This window comes from Herpailurus yagouaroundi, unplaced genomic scaffold (assembly GCF_014898765.1).
Source record: "Herpailurus yagouaroundi ecotype Mexico unplaced genomic scaffold, PumYag 100, whole genome shotgun sequence".
Classification (NCBI taxonomy): Eukaryota; Metazoa; Chordata; class Mammalia; order Carnivora; family Felidae; genus Herpailurus; species Herpailurus yagouaroundi.
The window spans coordinates 81567655-81590776 of record NW_024412391.1 but is presented as its reverse complement, the minus strand read 5'-3'; the positions used below and the strand labels follow the sequence as shown (position 1 = coordinate 81590776).

At 34.7% G+C, this 23122-nt stretch overlaps 1 protein-coding gene across 1 annotated transcript in view; it reads right to left on the bottom strand.

Annotated features, from left to right (window-relative positions):
- KMT2E (lysine methyltransferase 2E (inactive)) overlaps positions 1–23122 on the bottom strand; it is a 100968-nt gene that overhangs the window by 11240 nt on the left and 66606 nt on the right. Inside the window, 10 exon segments of the mRNA XM_040472877.1 lie at positions 299–463; positions 8572–8670; positions 9586–9850; positions 12904–13013; positions 14036–14153; positions 15145–15275; positions 15393–15623; positions 18482–18520; positions 21475–21647; positions 22605–22663. Of these exon segments, the coding sequence (XP_040328811.1) occupies positions 299–463; positions 8572–8670; positions 9586–9850; positions 12904–13013; positions 14036–14153; positions 15145–15275; positions 15393–15623; positions 18482–18520; positions 21475–21647; positions 22605–22663 (1390 nt within the window).

Genomic DNA, 23122 nt, shown 5'->3' with positions numbered 1-23122 from the left:
TAATTCAAAATACAACAGAGTGGAACTTTTGATACTGTGTGAGAAGCTGAAATCTAAAAGCATTAATTCATTTCAGGAGCTAATTTCCTTAAATGTTTTTCTGAATTCTGATATATACTAAATTACATTTTTCTTATTGAAAAACAAAGCAAATAGGATCTTGTATCTCAAGTCTAAAATCTCCTAGCATTTGAAAAATGCCACTGAGCAGCATTAGACAGAATTCCTTACAGATGCAACTAAACCAGGTGTGACAGTCTCACTGGAAAGTGCTTAAGGGGTGAAAACAAAACTAAACCTGAGTAGCTTCGGCGTCACTGACAGCCTGCGCGTCTTTACACTCTGTTTTAACTTCGGTTTTGGCTGTGCTGATTCTTTCCAAAGCTTGTTCTCTTCTTTTCTCTCTTTTTTCAAGTCTGGCAAAAGCTTGCAGAATTGCTTCCATTTTCCTTTCTTCTCTTGTCTACAAAATTTAAATTTCAAGTGGCATAATAAATGTCATTGCTCTGAAGTACAACTCAGAATTGCAAATGTTCATGGCAAATGTAAAAAATAAATTCTGGGATGTTGTTAGCAAAACCTCCTATTGATGGTACTTGGGGAGTGAGGGTGAACATATACACTGGAGAGCCTCAGAGTCCAAAACCTCTCCAGAAACCCTGTCATTACAAATATATTTCATGAAAGGAATGAATACTTGTTGGATCACTGTTCACGATACAGATAAAGCAAAACAACAACAACAACAAAAGCATCAAAAACTACCTTGCTCTACCAAACTGAAAATCTCTTTCTTCATAGAAGTTAGCCATTTTTTCAAATAAGATTCGAAAAGTTCCTACGTTAACAAATGTTGAAAATATTACATTCATAGGAACTTAGGGAGTGAATATATTATTGACATTGTGGTACCAGGATATTACAGGCTGAAGTGCTGCGTTCAAATTATGATTCTACCAGTCATTTGCTATCTTTGTGACCCTAGGCAACTTCACAACCTAGTTAACCTTTTTGAGCTTTTTACAAAATGTAACAATAATTACACTTCACTGAGTTCAAATAGAAGGTATCTGTGCAGCTTGCCAACAGCACTTGGAAAATGGTGGGCATCCCCTAGGTGTCGATTATTATTTGTACTTTAGCTTTCTTGCCCTCAATTACAATTCTTCTAAGGCATCCTTCTTCCTCTGACCTGTCTTGCGCTGACAGTTCAAGGCAGGGACTGGAACAACAAGAGTTCCTCTGATCTTCAGTTCTCTTTGGAGAGAAAATATTAAAAGCAAGACCCAGAGCCTTGGCCTGTGGGCCTGGCAAATGCTTCAGTTTTCAACCAGAAACAGGAAGAAGCACTTTCATCACCTGTCCAGTTCTCCAAATGAAAAGAACCAAGTCTCCTGAGTCTCAGATCCGTTTGGCTTTCCTCTTGTGTCAGTGACACGGGGGAGAAGGGTTCGAAACTCAAGGTCGGGATGCATGCATAGTCTTCTCCAACTTGGAGCTTTAGTTCCAGTAATTACTAGCACAGTTTCAAGCATTAAGACACCTATACTCTGGAAACTTTGGCTTACTACTCTTGCCTGTATTTTTTTTTTTCATTTTTTACACTCAATAAGGGGACAAAAATCATCTGTCAACAGAACTCCTCTGACAATAGTGACTTTCTAATTAATCAGTTTTCAAAACAAGTTATCCTCAGTCTCTTTATATTACAGGTAAGAAAACTGAGGTCCACGGAGGTAAGATTGCTTGTTACATGTCTGCATCTTCCTTCTCTTGCTCTGGGGTGGGTAACTGGCACTAAAAAAACGGCAGAGGTGAAAGTAGTCTTTTCACTGGAACTGGAAGTTTTAAAGCTGAATTCTTTCCTTAGTTAATTTCTATCTCTGGTCTTTTAATCACTTTACTCAACCTCCTTGCATCTTATGGCTCTCTATTAAAACCCTGTCTCTATATTAGGGCTTTTCTAAAATCCTAAATTTAGAAATCTGGAGTAATTAGAAAATAATTTGGGGGGCACCTGGGTGGCTCAGTCCAGCTTCGGTTCAGGTCACTATCTCGTGGTTCGTGGGTTCATGCCCCACATCAGGCTTGCTGCTGTCAGCACAGAGCCTTCTTCTGATCCTTCTCTGTCCTCCTCTCTCTCTGCCCCTCCACCGCTCATGTTCTCTTTCTCTCAAAAATAAATAAAAAATAATTGTCATAACTGCTTCACCTGTTGAACAGGGGAGCGGGTGTGGAGAGAGGAGAAGGGGCTAATTACTGTGGTTATTTTATCTCTTCAAAAAATTTTAAAATAGATCTGAGAAAAGTACATTTTTCCAGAAGAAACAAACTTGGCAAGAATGATTTTATGTGTAAAAAACTTACCAGTATTTAAGGTAAATATGAATTTATGACAAAATAAGTTTGACATAGTCCAGTATTCACTGGTTTTAGATGGTCAGAATGAGAGTCAGAGATTGATACAAGGACCAAACTCATTCATTTAAAAATTTTTCTAAAGGAAAATCCTTTAGAGATGACTCCATCTTTTTGAGCTAGTCAAGATCTTAGGGGGAAAAAAAGTCTAGTCCTGTGCTGAAGAAACCAAAGCCCATGTGTATTAAGTGACTCACTCAAAGGCAGAGCCGTAATTCTTATCCAAGGTTCCTGGTTCCTAATTAACTCTCTCCATTTAACCACCAGTGACACTACATAAGCAAAATAAAGCATAACTCCTCTCACATTTACAACTGTCAGCCAAAGCACTAAAGAGATATCCTAATACCTTTAACCCAACTTCATCTTAAAAACACACAAATGTTGGAAATGTAAGCATGCCTTTGATTTTCTACATGAAAAAAATCATTAGCACACTGATCTAATTTTATTTTAAATTCCTGAAGGTTCCCAGGTCATTCAGCATTTTCACCAATGCATCCAATACATTCTTTGACACATAACCATATGTATAGTATCTAGTTAATGACTGAAAACTTAGCACCAATTTCACAGACCTACCTGGAAAATAACCAGTTTTATATATGGCTTAGGGTAGTGACAGCCTGTGTAGGGGATCAGTGAAATCAGGAGTCCTAATTAACCTCAGCAGACCCTAACATCTGTGCTTGATGTAGTTGAGATTATACTTGTCACATAAGACATGTTCTATAACCAGGACTCATTCCAAGCCCATGAGCAGACCTCAGGATCACTGTATTATCTGTGAGCTGGGCAATTATTGATGCTGATCGAGAATTACACTTAAACAGGTTTGCCTTTCAGGAATGAAAGTGACACATTGTTAACGCTGGAGTATTGGGAGCTAAGCTGAAACTATGAATGCTCTCTGATAAGATCAACAAATTGCTTTTATGACCTGTATCTTAGTTTATGGTTTTACAGCAGCAAATATATAGTGCTGTAATTCCTGTAAGCAGAATAAAGTCTGCTTACTATCCCTTAAAGGCATTTTATCACTTGAGGAGTATTTTGAAAATTTTTATTCTAATTTTGTGCTTCCGTATGTAAACACTGGAACACAAACCTGACTTGAAATCCTCTAACTTGATACGCTTGGAAGAGACTATGGAGAACTTGTCTAAGACTCCTATTCAACAAATGGGGAAAAGGTAAAGTCCAATATAGTTGTAGGGGTACAACAATATAGTTTAGGGGTACTAAAGAACACGGCTTAAAGTTTGATACAATATTGCAACTGAAAAAATAAACCCCACTGAGTAAATTGTTATAATTCATCCCAATTAGCAATAACTGGTACTTTTTAACTGAGTGAAAATAAGCTGATGAACTGTGCCCCACACTAGCTTTAAAGGGAAATGTGCTTAGCAGTAGAGCTAAAGAATTGAGAAGGAAACAAAATGAAGACATCTAGAGACTCAAGGTTTCCTTTTTTCCCTTGCTAACAGATAAGTAGTAGTTCTTCTTAAAAAACTTGCCTTTTAAAGGAAAGGGAACCTGGAGGGCCAGTCTGCTAAATTACCCCACCCATAGCCTTGAAACAGAAAGTAAAAGGGATTCCTTACTCAAATGACTTTGCTTATCCTCTCGAACAAGAGTTAGAGATTAATTTATTAATCTTTTTAAAAATGGTTAAAATTATTGATTACCAATAAAATAATTGCAAATAGTCAGTATGGCTTGTGGAGTATCCCCATTTCTTCTCTACCACACAATGATTCAGTTTCTCTGCACAGTACTGTTTCCTCTTTGATATTTGTTTCTTATTCCATGCACTTGTGTTCCATGAAAGCTTCTCCAGAACCTTGCCTTCTGTTTCACCCAGTACTTTCAATGGTACTCAGTGTGTAGCAAACACTCACTTTTGTTAAATGAATAAGAACTGTATATACATTATATAAAGCATATGTCACTGTTATATGAAAGCATGAGTGAAGTATTTAAGTGAGATTTGGGAAATCTTGAATTTATTACAAAGCAGCTAAAGCTGAATATCCTCATTTTGTTTGAATAGAACCCTAATAAAAATAAATGGGTTCCCATTTGCTGTTCAATACAATAATGTCATTAATTACTCGTCTTTAGAAACACAATTCCTAAACTCTGTGATGAGAACATGGGACCTAAGAAAATCAGAATTGGTAACCGACATCAACTTAATCATGTTATAAGGAGAGAAAAGTGAGATGGGGGATATATTTCACATGTCATCAGATGGCTTTCCTGGCAAGGCATTTATCCTGATATCTTACTATTAAAATTTCTTCGGCATTTTCTAAAGCTATCTTCTAAGTCAAGTTACTTCCCTAGAGGAATTAACAGTAGTGTTTTCCCACAGGATGCTTGTTCCATCAGATAAAAATCTGTGGGATGTCAAAGGTATCACCACAAACAAGTTGGAAGGGTGTCAAAATTTACAAAATGCCTTCATAAACAGAATTTTTCAAAATTTTAAACACACCACTACGTATATACTGAAGAACTCAAAGTTGGGGATCTAAAGCACTGTTTACTAAACTCAACTGGCCCCAGAGCTTCCCCCGCCCCCTACCCCACAAAACATATTAGTGTTCTGTGGAATAATTTCTGATGTGAAGGATGAGGGATAAGAAAATTATGGCGAATCCTGCATCCTGGCAAGGCCTCCAGGGCACTACCTGGGCTATAAGGAAGCTTCACTTAATTCACATTCATGGGCCTACCTATATCTCTACTTAAATGGCTGCCACAAATATTTAGTAGGCTCATTTATGTACTTTATAAACACCTGGAATTTTTTTCCACAGGAACTGGGGCTGTAACAATTTATAAAATTATAAATTCTCACCCTTATGTAGTTTATATTCTAGTGATCTTCAATTCTTAGTATCAGCAGATACTTCAGGAGGGTCTTTTCATGTCATTATACACTGGGTGGGGCAAGCCTGATTTTTATTTAAAATTTTCAAAAGCTTTATACTTTAATTGATCACGTTAGTTCAACAAAATACGATGAGCTTCCCAAAATCTAACCCCTTTCTGCATACTTTCTTTACCTCTGACAAGGTTATATGGCCACCTCACCTCCCCTTACTTCACCTCCCGTGCACCTGGGGGAATCCACTCAGTAGTGCCCTGGTTTTGGAATCAGGTGAGTATAAACAGCCTACTTGCATTTCAACTGCCATTGCTTAACGGGGTTTGATTTTAAGATTCTCCACAGTTCCAACCACCGCCAAAGAGGTATCTCTTACTAGCTAAAAGGAAACCATCTATTTATTCAGTTCTATACCATTTAGACACAGGTGTGCTTTCGTAAGTAGTTAACAACTTTTTAAGGGGGAAAAAAAATAGAGGGAAAAATAAATTTTTTAATAAAAGAATAGCTTTCTATCTGGCCACATAGTAATTTGAATCAACATTCTTCCATGAAATCTTTATCATTCAACACTTCATGTGCTCTGCTATCAACCAACCTTATCTCCCTGTTCCCCCACCCCAAAAAACCACCTATATAATCCCAGCCAAATATGATTTATCACTTTTATAATCACCTCCAGGCTCTTTCCCCTGGAGGGCTATTTCTGTACTCCATGTAACTCCATACATTGTACTCCATACAATTTAGTTACAAGGTAATCTGTACTTGTTTAAACCCCACCCCTAAGGTCCATCCTAAATAGTACCTACTTCATGAAATGGTCTTTGACCCTACCTCCAACCACAGCTGTAAGTTACCTATCATATTTATAGCTCCTTTACCACATTTCTTGCTGCACCATAATAGTTTCTATAAATGCCCTGGAAGGCAGAGACATTGGTCTTCCATTCTCACCAAAAAAAAAAAAAAAAAAAAAAAAAAAAAACAAGCAACCAAAATACATACTTCCACCAGTGCAATTTTTGGAGACTGAGCAAAATGCTAAATATTAGGTCATGTATGAAACTTCCATTTGTGTAGGTAAACACTGTCAAATCAACAATTTCATATGGCTCAAGCTACACTACAAAAGGATAGGCTAAAGTATATTTGAATTTGGACATTACATGGTATTTATCTGGGAGGAGAGTAGGACTAACTCCTTTTGTATCCCAATCTTGTAAATCTACAAGAGAACTAGTACCCAATAATGATTTAAAGTCTTTCCTCTCACAGGAGGAAATTTCAGTCAGTTTCTCAGGAGCTGACCTTAATGTTTCTAACTACTACTGTTAACCTACCCAATACAAAAGGCAGACACTAAAGGCTGATTAATATTTAAACTTTTCAAAGCCAAATATTTTGGTCCTCAAAAATACCAATATGTAGCAAGGGGTGGGGAGAGACCATGCCAACTGGCTTAAGAATCCCAACAGTGCTTTTACATTCTGCTTATTTGACCATACCCAAAAATTCTGTAATTAAAATATCAAAGCAAATGTTCCAATTGGAAATAACATTGCAATGATTTTGAGGGTCAAGGAGCCAAAGATTTTTAAATATTTATTTCATATCCCTTCAAAATACCAAATTCTAGCGGCACAGCAGCTACCTTAGAGGCAGATATTAAAATGAATATGCTAAAATGGATATAAAATTTAAAGCATTTGCCTATATTAATATAGCATACTAACAGGTAAAATCCTGACCAAAAATGGATTCCCAAGTAAGCCTTTTTGTTTGTCCAAAGTTCGATCAGCCAAAGGGTATTTCTATTTTCTGGGATCTGAAAATGAGGATGTTCTAAAGTTCATGGATTTTCTCAGCATTAATAGATAAATTTTAAAAGTAGCCCCACAGTCATAAAAACTTTTAAACAAAATTCAACCTGAGTAAAATTATTTTAAGGGCATATAACCTGTTTTTTAAAAATTTCATGATTTTTCAAAGTGATTGTTGTAGCCCTTAACTTATGAAGAGGTTCCTCCTTATCATACACATGCATCATCCAAAACCAGTGATACTCCAAATTGGTTTTGCAGATTAGCACAAATATGCTGCTGTGGCAACTGTGGAATGAACAGGCCAATACTGAAAATCTCCTCAAGAAAGGGCCACAGGTGATTTGGGTTAGGTACAGATAATTCAGATGTAACCACATCTTGAAAAGGGTTCAAGATAATTCCTTTAGGTATAGGAAAAAAAACCCTCCTCCTTTCTTTATAACCAACCACGTCCAGTATTTTCTCCTAGTTGTTTTTCTTCTCTCTGATCTCTAACATTACCCTGTCCCCTCACAGCAGTGTTTGTGAAACCTGCAGACTGCAAAAGTTGGGCTTTGCTTTCACAATTCTGAACATCAAAAATAAAACCATGTTGGAGGAATGACTATCCAGGCAATAAAAAAGACAAATTAGGTAGGCCTACAATGACCAAATTCCAAAGATCCTACCCTTCCCTAAGTACATGACACCTGCAATTCCATGGAATTCAGCATGAAAATCACAGACACGAAACAAAATAAAAGGGAGTGGGGAAAACCCATAGTAAGATCATTAGTTGGTGTGTAAAATCATCTTCAAATCTTTGGGCAAACTATATCACAAAACTTTCTTAACTCGCCTAAATATTATATCCACTGCCAAATACCATGGACTTCTATGAAAATATCTTGTATTATTTATTTGCAAATATATGTATAAAAAGCGGAACAAGGAATATAAATTCTAAACGTATTTTAATGAAAATCTTGTTGATACCAGTATGAGAGACAGAAATAGTAGCTACCAAACAGTGGGTTTTTTTTTTTTTTTTGCATAAGCCATTTATTTGGTGCTATTATAAGCTTTAAAATTCCATTTTTGCTTTACATTAAATTATGAAGTGAAAGGTACATTTAGCTAATGAAAGACATTTTGAACAGTGATTCTGGCATTAAAATTTATTGATAGTTCTCAGCTTCAAAAATGTTCAAAATTTCTTAAATGTCACATTCTAAAATGTCTAATGAACACACAGTAAATATATAAAAGATTAGTGCAAGTTATTTGAATGGTAACAACAAAGCCAAACAGAAATGCTCAGCGGCACATCCTGTTTGCTAACTTGAAACAAACAACAGGCCTCCTAAAGGCAGCGACAATGACTATGGGAAGAGCAGCTGTCATAAGCGCAAGTGACAGCATGAAGCAGCTACTGGCTTCCCAACTTACCATCTTCCTTTTCCTTTCTGCAATCTGCTCCTCTGATTCCATTTCTACTTCATTGCTAATGGGAGTTTTTTCTTCTATATCATCAATAAAATCTGGTTCCTGAAAGATGGAAATGACTGCTTTATAGATACTACTATTCCATCTACAAACTAGGGACACTGCACTATTATAAATGCCTTTCAACCACAACTAACAAATTCAACGTAGGAAAATTATAAGCCTACTTAAATACATTTCAGAATTTTAAAACTGGTTTTAATTCAACACTTTCAAAATTATGCAAATAATTTTGCTTTTTAAAGTTAGAGCCCACAAGGTCAAATATGGTAACACAGCCTTCTGTTTATAGTCTTCCCAAAACATGAACATACAAAATTACTTCATGAGACCCAGTGCCTACAAACACCAAGTGCCCAATAAATGTTTGTTCAATTTGAAACTTAAGGGAAATTATTAAATTGATTAAACTACTGTTAAATTAAGGAAGATGGGGTACTGGAGATGAGTAAAACTGTACTTAATTTTCACATTTAAATGGTCCCTCCTAACTTTCATTTGTGTAGAGGGCAGATAACAAACTATTCCCTGGCAAAGCAGACATAGAGGGCAAACTCATTCCTCCCAATTACCGTACACGTTAAGAGAATTTTCTCTGAACAATCTTATCTCTCATCCTTATAGAATTATGCCTCAAATATTTAAAAAAGGAAATTAAGACTTTAAATAAGAATTTTATTAACATAAGGACAATACCATCTGGAAGAAGTTTTTAATTACCCAGTTATAGAAATATCTTGCATTCAATTCTGCAAGGATATGCTGGCTGAGTTATTTACTAACAATGCACAAATTCTAGTAGAATCTGTGTTTTATGTTTCTAAGTACTTCATTAAATAACAGGTTTAACTTAAAAAATTTAAACCATTTTACATAAAGCAAAAAAGAGGTTAAAATATGACAAGCTATTTTCTTTTGTTGACTTCGGCTGACAATCAGAAGAGCATAGTTCAGTACCTGATTATTTGATACTGATAGTCTCAGGGGAGAAAGCTTTCTTTGTTTAGTTTCTGGGCTCTTCATTTTGTTGGTTGTTCCTTCACAATCCAGAGTAATATTCTGATTTTGTGTATCTTTTTCTTTTGAAATATCCTTTTCTTTTTTTCCTTTTTTCCTTCTGGTCTCATAACCGCTATTGATGTTTTCCGTGGATTCAGAACTACGTTTTAGAACAGGGCACTCTGGATTTTCTTTGAGGCATGCGCAGTCCACCTTGTACTTACTGGAAAGATAACCGGTTAAATATTTATTCAGGATGCAAACTTTAAAATCTTCTTATCCACTTTAAGCTGCAACTCTGTAAATTCGATGCTACTACTATTTATGAGCAATCCTTTTCACTAATTTGCATTCCTATGGTAACTATCACAAAAGAGATTTTATTTCCTCACTTAAAAAACATAATCATTTGAAGTTGATTTCTGACCAGAGATTGGGCCTTCAATCAAAAGGATAACCAGTTATGGTTTAGAGAAGCAACTCAAATTAAAACTGAGCCTTTTTAAGTAAAATGATACTGTGGCTTACATTAAGGCAAAAACAGTATTTACTTCAGTGGTCCCAAACCCTAACTAGTTTGTATTTTACTTTAAGGAATGACTTCAATAACCAAGTGTCTTTGAAAAAAGGTAAAGTTACGCTTCTTTTTGCCCCTCCTTACATGTTCTCTCTTTCAAACGGAAGCTTGAAAAATAATTGCACTCTCATCTTCACTGCAGTGATATATATTACTCCCACCATAGAGACAAGATTAATGGGCAGAGAGGGGCAGCATTTTGTCCAAGGTCACATGCTAGCTAAATGGTTGGGACAGCATTCAGGTACAGGTTTAGGGGAGTCCAAAGCTCACACTTTTCATCTCTTCAATATTTCTTAACTCTGCCCTCCGTATCTCTACCACCAACGTTCAATTTCTCTCTAGGATACAGGCAGCATGCCAAAATCGGAGTTAAACAGTAGAAGCCTCCCACTTTACATGTTTTAATTAGTTTAGTGTTTGTTCACAATAAAAAAGTTTCTAATACTCCTACTTGATCACTTTCAAGACTAGTATAAGTCAAACTTGCTAAATCTGTGAATCAGGGATAGAACTCAAAAATTTATGATCTACTCCCCCATCTCCCCAAATCAGGTATTGCTAGAAACTAGGGTGAAACTTTCTAGATGTTTTGATTTCAGGATAATAGAACTCCAAATAATGATGGCTAATAGCTCATGTTTACCAAGCACTTATTTTGTGCCAGGAATTGTTTTAAACACTTTACATTTTTTTTTTTTTTTTGAGAATGTGTGCACACACAGGAGCTCGAGTGGGGAAAGGGCAGAGGTGGGGGGGAGGGAAAGAGTGAGAGACAGGGAGAGAGAGAATCTTAAGCAGGCTTCACACCCAGTGCAGAGCCAGACCTCGGACTCAATCTCATGACCCTAGATCAAGACCTGAGCTGAAATCAAGAGTCAGATGCTCAACCAATTGAGCCACCCAGACATCCCTGAACACTTTACGTATCTTAAACTCACTGAATTTTCAAAACATTCCTGTTTGGTGAGTATTATTATTCTCATATTACTTGTGCTGTAACAAAGCACAAAGGGATAAGAAGGTTATATAGCTAATAATAAGCAACCAAGCTAGGATTTGAAACCAGATTATAAAAAGCTTATATTCTTAACCACTTATGGGATACAGTCTTTCAAAGCAATGGGCAAAGAGCCATTATGCTAAATTTTCCACCTTCTGGGGGGAGAAAGGGCTAACAAGGAAATGCTGAAGTTATAATAAATCTGACTGCCAACAATTAAGTAGAGATGCACAGGGCAGGAAGAGGAATTTCACTGACAGAAAACATAATGGATATTTAAAACTTAGGCATTTAAATAGGTTACCATAGAAAAATTTAAAGATAAAATACAGAATAGGAGGAAATGAACTGAAATGCTTATAACCGAATACACTACAAGATACAAAAGGAACCATCCCCCATTCCCCCAAAAATCAGTATGAAAAAGACTGCCCAGGAGCAAAATGGAAGATGATTAACCAATTCATCAGAGCGGAAACCCAAATGACAAATTAATATATAAAAAGATCCTTGGGTCAAAAAATAACCAAAGAAAATGGTAATTAAAAATATAAAAAGATACCATTTCACATGGATTAGCATCAATTTTTAAAGTCATAACGAGATGGAGCAAGGAAGTAAAGCTGCAAGAATAGAAACTGGTCATTATTCATATCTTGGTTATTGTAAATAATACTGCAATAAACATAGGGGTGCACATATCTTTTAGAATTAGTGTTTTCTAATATAACATTATATGTCAATTATACTCAAATTAAAAATTAACCCATGTCTGGTGAAAACTGAGGCTGTGCACACTCTACAACCCAGCGAGTACACCCCTAATTCCATACCACAGAGAGAACATGTACCCACAAAGACGTGTTCAAAAAGCCACAGGAGCACTTTTGGTAAATCTAAAGGTCCACCAATAGTGGAATGGATAAATGCCATCAACAGTGAAAATAAATGAACTAGAGCCACACCTAACAACAGAACTAAATCTCAAAGTAATGAATGAGAGAAGATGAATGCAAAATAATACAGATTATAATTTTGTATATTTGTATTATATTTGTATAATTTTGTATTATATTATGTATAAATACATAAAATTTAAATGGAAGCTTTTATATTAGAATTAACTTTAACTTTCTTCCCTAGTGTTTCAGAACAGCAGTTCTCAGAACTTCCTTACAGTACTCCAACAAACACTTTTACTGCAAGAAAACTTGGCACAATTTCTGTTGCTTTTGTTTTTTGTTTTTTTTAAGTTTATTTGTTTTGAGAGAGAAAGAGGAAGTCCCAAGCAGGCTCAGCACTGTCAGCGCAGAGCCCAACGCGGGGCTAACTCTCAAGAACAGAACTGTGAGATCATGACCTGAGCCCAAATCAAGAGTTGGATGCTTAACTGTTAGAGCCACCCATGTACCCTGAATTTCTTTGTTTTGAGGGGCAAAACGTTCAATTACCCATTCACACTGATCAGCCAAATTAATTATATCACTAACACTGTACCCCCTAAAATACCAGAAAGAGAAAATTCTCACATAAACAAGGTCAGTGTTGTATGGCTGAATTAGGGCTATGATTTTTTAATTGCCTCATGATAAATACAAATGAAAAGCTATGAAAGTAATGCAAATACATAAATTTTTAGGAGGACATTAAGGAACTACTGCAAAACAGATTAACATATACACAGACTTGAACTTACCAATTCCCATAGTCAAAATCAAAGGCAATAGTAATTTCAGTTCCTTTTGGAATAGTCTGTATAGAATAAATGTAAAGATGTATGGTTCCATCTTCAATTTCATGCCTCACCTGTTAGTTAAAAAAATAATTTTATATTTTTATAAATTTTTTCTACTTTTAGAAGTATCCCATCCTGCAATTTTGAAAAATTTTCAAAGTAATTCCTAAGTACAACATGGAAAATATGCAGTTCAAGACTTGTAACTATAAATCGGTGGTTTTCAACTGGACGGAAGCATAGTGATGCAAATTCTACGGCCCACCATGTAGCATTAAAAAGCAAATACTAAAAAAAGAAGAAAAAACATGACACTTCATCAATTCTACAATGCCTATTTTTTTTTTTACCCCTGAGTATCTCTGAAATTGGGAGTTTTGTAAATGATGACACCCTCGATTTGATGAAATACAATAATCAGTAATGGAACAGTTAACACCACACTTTTCTATGACAGACACTGTTCTAGGTACTTCATATGTATTTACTCCATTGAGTCCTCATAACCACTTTTTATAGAACACAGGCCAGGTTACAAAGCTAGTAAGTCAAAAAGAAGACATGAATCTATTAAGTCTGGCTTCAAAACCTAAACTCAACTATAACATAGCTATAAATTAAAAATGTTTATTTTGGCATGTAAAAAAAACCCGGAAATATGCTCCAAAATGTATGCTCCAAATTAAAACACAGTTTTATAAAAAATTTTGTTTTTAAAATTTATAAAATTTTATAAAATTATAAAATTTTATAAAAAATATGTAGTAGCACATATAAAATCTACTTTAGCTTTCAGTTTTGTCATCTACCTTGATCCAATCAGATCTTATATTTGACCCATAAGTAGAGCTTCAGAAATAAACAAAAATCTAATATTTCTTCTTACAAAGAACATCACAATTTCTTCAGTGTGCAAAGCAATTTTTAAGACCTCACAGCCCATTACCACCTAATTTTTTGCAATGAAAACACGCTGAGGAATATAAAACACATCAATGATTAAAAAGTTTAGGGCTACCAGACTTGTGTTTAATACTCAATTCCATGCATCCCCTGAAACCCTTGCCTCCTGAAAAGATTTTTAGAAGCTTACCTCTGCATTGGGTGTACAAGAACGCCTAATGAACCGAGCCTCATTCCCAAAAGTCCTTGCATCAACACACATTTCTAGCCCGTGAAATTTAGAATAAAATAAAACAAAAGGATATGGTCTACAAAGAAAGAAATGCATTATAAACCATTAACATGTTAAGAAACTTCTAAAAGATTCAAAGTAAATAGTGAAGCCAAGACTTGAACACAGGCAGTCTAATACCAGAACCCATTCATTAAGGGCTAGTTCATGCTAATGAGATTTTTACCTGCTCCAGTAACCTTACCTAAATTAAAGGTAATTAATTGAAGGTAAAAATTCAAATTTATGAGATAAAAAGGGAATGACTACTGCCTTTACAGGAGAATTCATAATTGGATACCTTTAAAATCCTAATCGCCTAGTACATTTAAGTTTTGATTTCTAGCACTGTTTCAGATCAAATTTGCTATGTAAAAGATTTGTATATCTTTCAAATCTTAAAAATTCAAGTTATAAACAACAAATACTTTTAATAACCATATAGACTTATCTCCCTAAAGATACAAACATATTTCCTGACCTCCGGGAAGCAAGGGGTCATATCAAATGCCCCCAAAAAATATATAGAAGAGGGCTCCAGTGCCATTCTAGTACCAAGAAAGGAGGAGGTGAAAGTAGCAATAATGTTAAGACCAAATCCAACATCTGTTATAAAGAGGAAGGGGTTTTGCCTGTGATCACCCACCAATGGTGTTTTCAGGTTCTAGCAATTATGTTATAAGGAACTAGGTAAGGTCCTGGATGCAAAAGGGCTGCACTCCTTATAATCTTATGTAATCATAGTTTCAAATTAACGTCCACCTATATACTGCTGTTTATCTTTGAAGTAAACTGTTGCAAGAATGTCAGTAAGAGAGATGGGTAAGAGACAGAAATACATCTACTTTTTGTCATATTTTATTATAGTTCAAAAGTTATCATTAGTCACTGTTCAACTGTACCATAGTTTTAAAAGTATTAAAATGATAACTTAGAAAAACAAAAGGCTTATGAACACACAGCATCTTGGTAAACAGCCAAAAAATCAATACTTAACAACAGGTAACTAGTAAAATAAATGAATATACCTCTTAAAGAAATATCCATTTGCTTCAAACTGTTCTCTTAGCATAAACTTCCCTCTGTACTCAATGATAAGTGCATCAGGAGGCAAATCTTTTGCGGATTTCAGAATTTTCTTATTTTTTTGTATATGGCTCTAAAATAAAAGAAATGTTCAGATTAGTTAAACCTAACTGCTTTCAGTCTAACCAGTTAAGACATACATTAGAAAAAGGTCTTTGTTTCATAATTTTTAGGCAAATGATATATTTACCTCTACAGGAGGTTTGAAGAGCAAATTGTTGGTATTCAAATCTGATTTATTTATCTCTTTTTTGTCATTTCCATTGCCTAATCTCAGAGCTATTCTTTGTGCCTCCCTCTGAACACCCTCACTATATTGGTTACTATTTGCCTCTTCGTATCGATCCATCCACGCTTTGATTTTTGTCTCCCATCCAAAATTTGAACCATCAGATGAAGGATCAATCTCTGGAGCTGAACCCTAAAATCATAACAAACTAAGCATTAATATCTGGACTTGTAAGTATTTACACACACACACACACACACACACATAGTAATCTATATAAAAGAACATAAAGTAGCAATAATGTTCGGCTTTCTAAGTTGGTCCTAGGAAAAAACAGACCATAAATGATCAGCATACTACATTTTTATACTGCATGCCAGATAAAGAGTTAGAAAAGTAAAGAGGCCAAGTTATGTTGAACAGCATAAATTCAAGCTTCACTGACACCACTGTAGCCAAATTAAGGCCACTGACAAAACTGCAAACACCCAAAACTTCGGAGTTACTGTCAACTAATGATTAAAAAAAAGATAGCATATGAAAATGTTTTTATTTTACAGACTGCCAGTATCTACTTTATACTCAGTTCTGATAGAATACAATTTTAACATGTTTTATTAAGAAACACACTTTGACATCTTAATTTAGTATAATTCCAAGATCTATAATCAATTGTCCACATGATAAATATGACATGAGAACAAAATGTCTAATAGGATGTGAAATGACCCAAAATGATCCATAGCCTAAATTCAAGGATCATAATGACAGCAAGAACTTATAAACTTAAATGCTTGCTCTTCATCCATACCTCCTATTAATAACCTGTAAGATAAGAACGCTAAGTGCCAAGTACAAAAAGTTACAGCCTCTCTCAATCTGTTACAGAACAAAAAAGGAACACTTTTCTCGCTGGAATGCAATTTACAGATAGGCACAATGACCACACATTTTAAAAATGTATTAAATGTGGACACCCACAACAATTCTTATTTGCAATCTTAGGATGAAAATCAAGTAATGCAGATAACAAAAACATGTTTCATTAGCATAATTCAGGTTTATAATTCGTTTTAACACATGACATTTCAATTTGTTGTAAATGCTATTCACCAGTTTCTACAACACTGAATACCTTGGTGAGAAAACAGATTATTTCTATATGTATAACCTAACTAAAATTTGAAAATCACATATAGAATTCATAAAGATTCTTATATATCCTGTTAGACATGTATACATGTACAGTAACACTAAAATTTACCATCTGTCCACCTGCCATATAATTTTTATTACAAAAAATATCATTCTTTTCTACAATGAAACAAACTGTAGTAAGTTGTTCAACTACTGATAGGAGTAGGTTTATTTGTATTAACTGGTATTTTCTGTACTTAAATATTTCACATTATAATGACCATGAGATAATAAATTTTTATACAAATATGAAATACTACATATTAAGGCTTTCCTCAGATTTATTAAAGAAATCCATTTTTAAAAATTTGTCTTTTCTGTCCTCCTCCACCCAAGCCCTCTACTGATCTGGTATATATTTGATAGTTCTTCCATATCTCTTTAACCTATAAATACTATTGAATTAGTAACTGAAACTGTTACAATCTTAAAGAGGTATCTTTTAGTTAAGGGAAAGATATCTTTAAAGATGCACAAAGCATTTTTAAAATTTTACTTCCTCATCTCTTTACAAAATAAATGAAAAGATTTCACTTAAGTAAAAGATGTTCCTTCTTAATTAAACTTACTATTGGAATGACTGGATAAATAAGGAAGAAAGGAAAACTTTAGAGTATCAACAGTTTCCACCAGCTTAATCCAAAACCTTTTTCAGATTGTACTGTGTCAGATAATGTCCCATAAATTCAAGTTTAATATATAGTAAGTATATAATCCCCAACTTTAACATATAAGGAACATTTTATGAAACTTTGGGCTTGCTGTGTGTTGAGTGACACCACATATTTTCTTGAGAAAGAACTACAAACGTATGCAGTAATCATCACTGGACAGCTGTTTATTTGTTTTCCAAGAATGTGAAATAATGAATAATTGTCATGCACAAAAGATACACTGTAACATGCTCCCCACATACTATTTTAATATCTGACAACTTAAGAAACCCATTATCGTTTAACCACACAGCCTAGAAAGCTGTATAGTAAGTCTATACAGCTGACCTCTGTGATCCAATACCTATCTTTTAGTGGGAGGCAGAGCTGAGGATCCTTGCCACTCTCAGAAATCAGGGCATCTACAAAATTGAGGATACAGGCTAATTCAAGGTACAAGTGACTACTCTGTATACCTCTATGGTGATTTTATAGTATAACAACTGACTTGACTAAATCACTAGAACCCCAACTATGCAAAAAAAAAAAGAAAAATTTCAAATTCTAAATGTGATTTTGCATTCATATATCCAATATACAAAGTGGTATGGAGACATGGAATGCAATAATCTACTGAAATTCAGATTATCCAAAATTTTGATAATAGGAATTACTTATATACCTCCTTTTACTTAATGATTTAACAGTGTTAATAAACTCCAAGAGAGGCATAGTAATCCAATTAGGATTCTCTATTGTGTCACTTCTGGTAAAGATAATAAGCAATGAGATGATACGCAATGAAGAGAACATAAAGTAAAGGTTTTGGACAAGCAACCACTTAGTAAGCTCCTGAAAAACTGATAGTTGGAACAAGGACTTAAATTTAATGTATTTAAAAAAAAAATAATGAATTTACCTTAACTCTTAAAAGAATTTTTTTTTAATGTTTATTTATTTTGAGAGAGAGAGAGAGAGAGAGAGAGAGAAAGCAGGGAGGTACGGAGGGAGGGAGAGAGAGAGAGAGAGAGAGAGAGAGAGAGAGAGAGAGAGAGAGAAGGAGGGAGAAAGAATCCCAAGTACGCTCCATGCTTAGCACAGAGCTCCACACAGGGCTCAATCTCATGACTGTGAGATCATGACCTGAGCCAAAATCAAGAGTCAGATGCTTAACTGAGCCACCCAGGTGCCCCTGTTTACCTTAACTCTTGATGACTTCCGAGATCCTTCACGAAAGGCCTAAAATAACATGAAATTCTGAGTTAGTTTTCTTTTAAACTGGATATAATCAATCAGTTCAGTAAAGCATTTTATTGAAGTCTCATAATAATAAAAAACTTGGCAAATATAGCCAGAACCGGGTGAATGTTTAAGTAAGGAAAGTCACCTACTAGCATACTATTTTACTATTAAAAATAGAATGCAGACTTTGTATATCTAAAACCAAAGTAACAATGTATGTCAACTATAGTCAAATTAACAACAACAATAACAACAAAAACCATAATGCAGGCTATGTAAGAACAAGAGAATATGTATATGATACTGCTAGAAAAAATCTCAAATTTTTTGTGTGCTCAATTATTACAACCATGGGAAAATATCTGATTAAAATTGGAAGGGTATTAACAATATTACAGTAATTTTATTTAAGTCATGAGACAAGTCTGGGGAGTGATAAAGTTATTTACTTTAATTCTCATAGTCAACTAGTAAGTGATATTTGAGCACAGAGGAGCATTTGAGTAATAAGCACTGTGGCAAAGAGAGTTGTATTTATTTAATAAATAATTTAGTGACAGCCCACTACTCTGCCAGGTCCCAAAGTGGTATTTAACATTTAATTCCTATCTTCCTCACCACTTCACCCAAAAAGTCTCCAGGGAGACTAACAAACATAAACCAAGAGTAAGCAACATAGACCCAAATATATGTGTTAAGTTTGTGTGTAGACTATATGTTGGAAGTCAGCAAGATTTACTAACAGCAAAAACAAGGCAGTGAAACGTCACATAAAACATGGGCAAAGAGCTAGGTGGACTTTGGAGAAGTAATGTACCCAGACAGATGAACAACTGAAAGGAATACAATCCTGGTACTAAAGAAACATGAAAGAGACACCTGGCTGGCTCAGTCGGTAGAGCATGCAACTCTTGATCTCGGGGTTGTGGGTTTGAGCCCCACACTGGGTATAGAGATTACTTAAAAAAAAAAAAAAAAAAAAAAAAAATCTGGAGTGCCTGGGTGCCTCAGTCAGTTAAGCAAGCATCCAACTCCAGCTCGGGTCAAGATCTCACGGTTCGTGGGTTTGAGCCCAACGTCGGGCTGTGTGCTGACAGCTCAGAGCCTGGAATCTGTTTTGGATTCTGTGTCTCCCTCTCTCTCTGCCCCTCCCCTGCTCACGCCTTCTCTCTCAAAAATAAACAAATAAAATAAAAATAAAAATAAAATAAAAACTTTCCTCTATCCAGAACATCTATTGTAAACTCCTTTCAAATTTTTAACAATTAGCCATAACAATAGGCTGGAAAAAAAAAAAAAGCAAAACTGTATATATTCTTTTGTTTTATATATATACTACATGTCACCCCTCAAATAATAGTAAAACCTTAACAGTGGGCAAGATCTAAGTGGGAAAACCAGATCTTTTATACCCAGTTCCTTGATTTTTTTTTTCTAATTCTTGTCAATTTTTACTAACAACCTAAGACAAAAATCTCTTTTTAAATACACAGCAATATTCTGAAACAAGTATGTCACACTCCAAGACCCAGGACTGATTCATTTTAAATAGGGACAAGTAATTCCCCCCAGAAAAAGTGCAAAATCTATGCTTTATTCAAAAAATAGATTTTTTAAACCAAATGACCTAAAACAAATATGCAAGGATACAATTTCCAAGTAACAATAAACAGGAAAGCCTAATTTGAAAGCATGATATGAAAAAGGTATGTCAATACCTATAATATGTGAATTCCTAAATTATAAAAGGCATTTAATAGACAATCTCTCTCTCTCTTTGTGTAAATTACAATCTGAAATAAGGGACATAACAATGAAAAAAGACAAAATGTTGTTACAAGTGCTATAATAAAAGGTTCAAGTGACATAATGAGATGCAAAGAAAGATGATCATATTTGATAGGAGAAAAGCAAGTTTCATGGAGGAAGCAGTACTTGAGAGTATAATAAGGGTTTAAAAGACAGAGATGAGAATATCCTAAATGGTGAAGAGAACAGCATAACCAAAGATGACACCTGGTGGGACACCTGGCAGGCTCAGTGGGTAGGGCATATGACTTTTGATCTCAGGGTCATGAGTTCAAACCCCATGTTGGATACAGAGCTTACTTTAAAAAAATAAATAAACAAAAACCACCCAGAAAGTGCAGGTAGAATTTGGTTATAAGAATGGATAATATACAGGAAAAAGTGTAGCAGAACTGGAGAGGGACCTCGTCTGTGAAGACTGCTACAGTCAAGCTTAAATGGTGGTGAAATGAGAAACTGAAAAGTACCTGCTGCCTATTAAATAACCAAACAATATCTTGAAGAATTACTCAAGGAAAAAAAAATGCTTTCTTTGGAAAAACCTGATTTTATATCTAGGAATAATTTCACTCTATAATAGCAATATAGTTCTCGTGAAAAGTATTTTTTTTTACCTTATAAGAGAAAAATCTTCAGGACCAATAATAATAAATTTAGTGAAAAAGTGGCTTAGAAATGGTTTTGTGCCATTAAATCCTTGGGATAATTCATCACATAAGACTTAAGTAAAAGAAGTCTACATGATAAGAAATTCATTAAATATGGAGGTTTATTAAAATTACACACGATTCAGAGAAGAACAGCTATAAACAATTATTCACAATTATCATATGCTCTTTTACCTTGTTCATAAGCTATTAAAAATTTAGGATTGTTATTTTTTGTCTAAAACAGCAATTTTTTTCTATTTTATTTTAGCTTTCGCCTTTCTATGACTAGTCTCATTAGTGATTTCAAATCAGTATGCCAACATTTATCTATTACACTTCAATCTTTAAAACATATTAAAATTGTAAAATGAGTTTTAAAAAACTTAGATTCTGCAACCTTTTCTAGCTACCATCCATTACTCACCTGCCTTTCCTGTAAAACACAGTTCCCATCACTTCCTGTCTACATAACTAAAAAAAGGAAAAACTTACTTTTTTACACTTTGAAATGTTTTGTTCTTTCTCCCCACTTTTTTTCCTTCTTTTATCATTAACCTTGGAAACTCTTGAAGCAGTTAAAGTAATCGATGTTGGGGTATGCTGAAATGCAGTATATAATTCCACAGGAACCTCATCACCACTCTCAGTTGCACTGGTATCACCATCTTCCAAGGCAAAATAAAAATTACTATACTTGTAACACTATCTTGAACAAAATGAAAAATCAAACAGCATTCTACAAGACAAGCTGCCGTATCTCCCATCATTCTGAAGAATACACTTTTTTCTACTTCCTCAGTTCACTCATAGTAAGATACATTTAAATGCATACTACAAATACCTTTTCTCATACATTAAATTAGAAAGGATACAAAAGTCTGACAACACACTGAGGTAGTGTGACTATGGGAAAAGGGCACTTGCATAAATAGCCAGTGGTAATTCAAAATTCCCTATGAAGGGAAATTTAACCATATCTAACAAAATTCTACATATACTTACTCTTTCACCTAATAAACTTTTTCTAGGTGTGTATCCAAAGATAAAATGAACAAAAATACACACACAAAAAAAAAGGCCACCAAAAAAAAAAACAAAAAAAAAACTTGTCTGGGAGGGTTTCATTGACAGTACTATTTGTAGTAACAAAAATGAAACGAAACAAAACAAAAAACACTGGAAACAACCTAAATGTCCATCAAACAGTTCAGTAAACTATGATTATTCAAAACCAGTTGTACTGGTGTTGTCGTAAGCCAAAATAAAAGTTGTAGCACAGTTATACTGCTAAAATCTATTCCTCAAAATGAAATACTATTCCATATGATTAATGGATCACCATCTCTCTGAAAAGCAAACATATTTTAATACTTCTTTAAAGCTGTTACCTTTGTACAAAAATGAGGATTTAAAATTTTTATTTTCCTCTAATTTCCACATTTTCTAAAATAAGTACATTCTATAATCTGTAAAAAAGACTACTTAAAATCTATACCTGAGATTGCAAGTTGTATGTACAACCAACATTGACTGGTAAGGTGTTTATATCCAACTGAAACATGCAGACCACTCATTTTCTCAATCACACTAATTTTAATTTAGCATAGATCCTCTTCACCCACCTGACATATTTTCCCTTTTCCGGCGCTGTAGTAGCACTGCCCTCTCTTTATCCAAACTCCTGCATTAAAATATTAACATGATTATTCCTCAAACTTTCATAAATTTAGATATAAAGCAGATTGATTTTAAATGTGATAAACTTTACAATTTCTCTAATGTTCTTACTGAAAAACAAACAGTATAAAATATGTGTATTTTTTCCCTTGCTTCAGGTTTGATCTAGCATAATTAGCAGTAGATGCCAGGTAAGTGACACTGTTGTGCTTTTAAGAAAATAACTTTTTGGGGCGCCTGGGTGGCGCAGTCGGTTAAGCGTCCGACTTCAGCCAGGTCACGATCTCGTGGTCCGGGAGTTCGAGCCCCGCGTCAGGCTCTGGCCCGATGGCTCAGAGCCTGGAGCCTGTTTCCGATTCTTTGTCTCCCTCTCTCTCTGCCCCTCCCCCGTTCATGCTCTGTCTCTCTCTGTCCCAAAAATAAATAAACGTTGAAATGTTAAAAAAAAAAAAAAAAAAAAAAA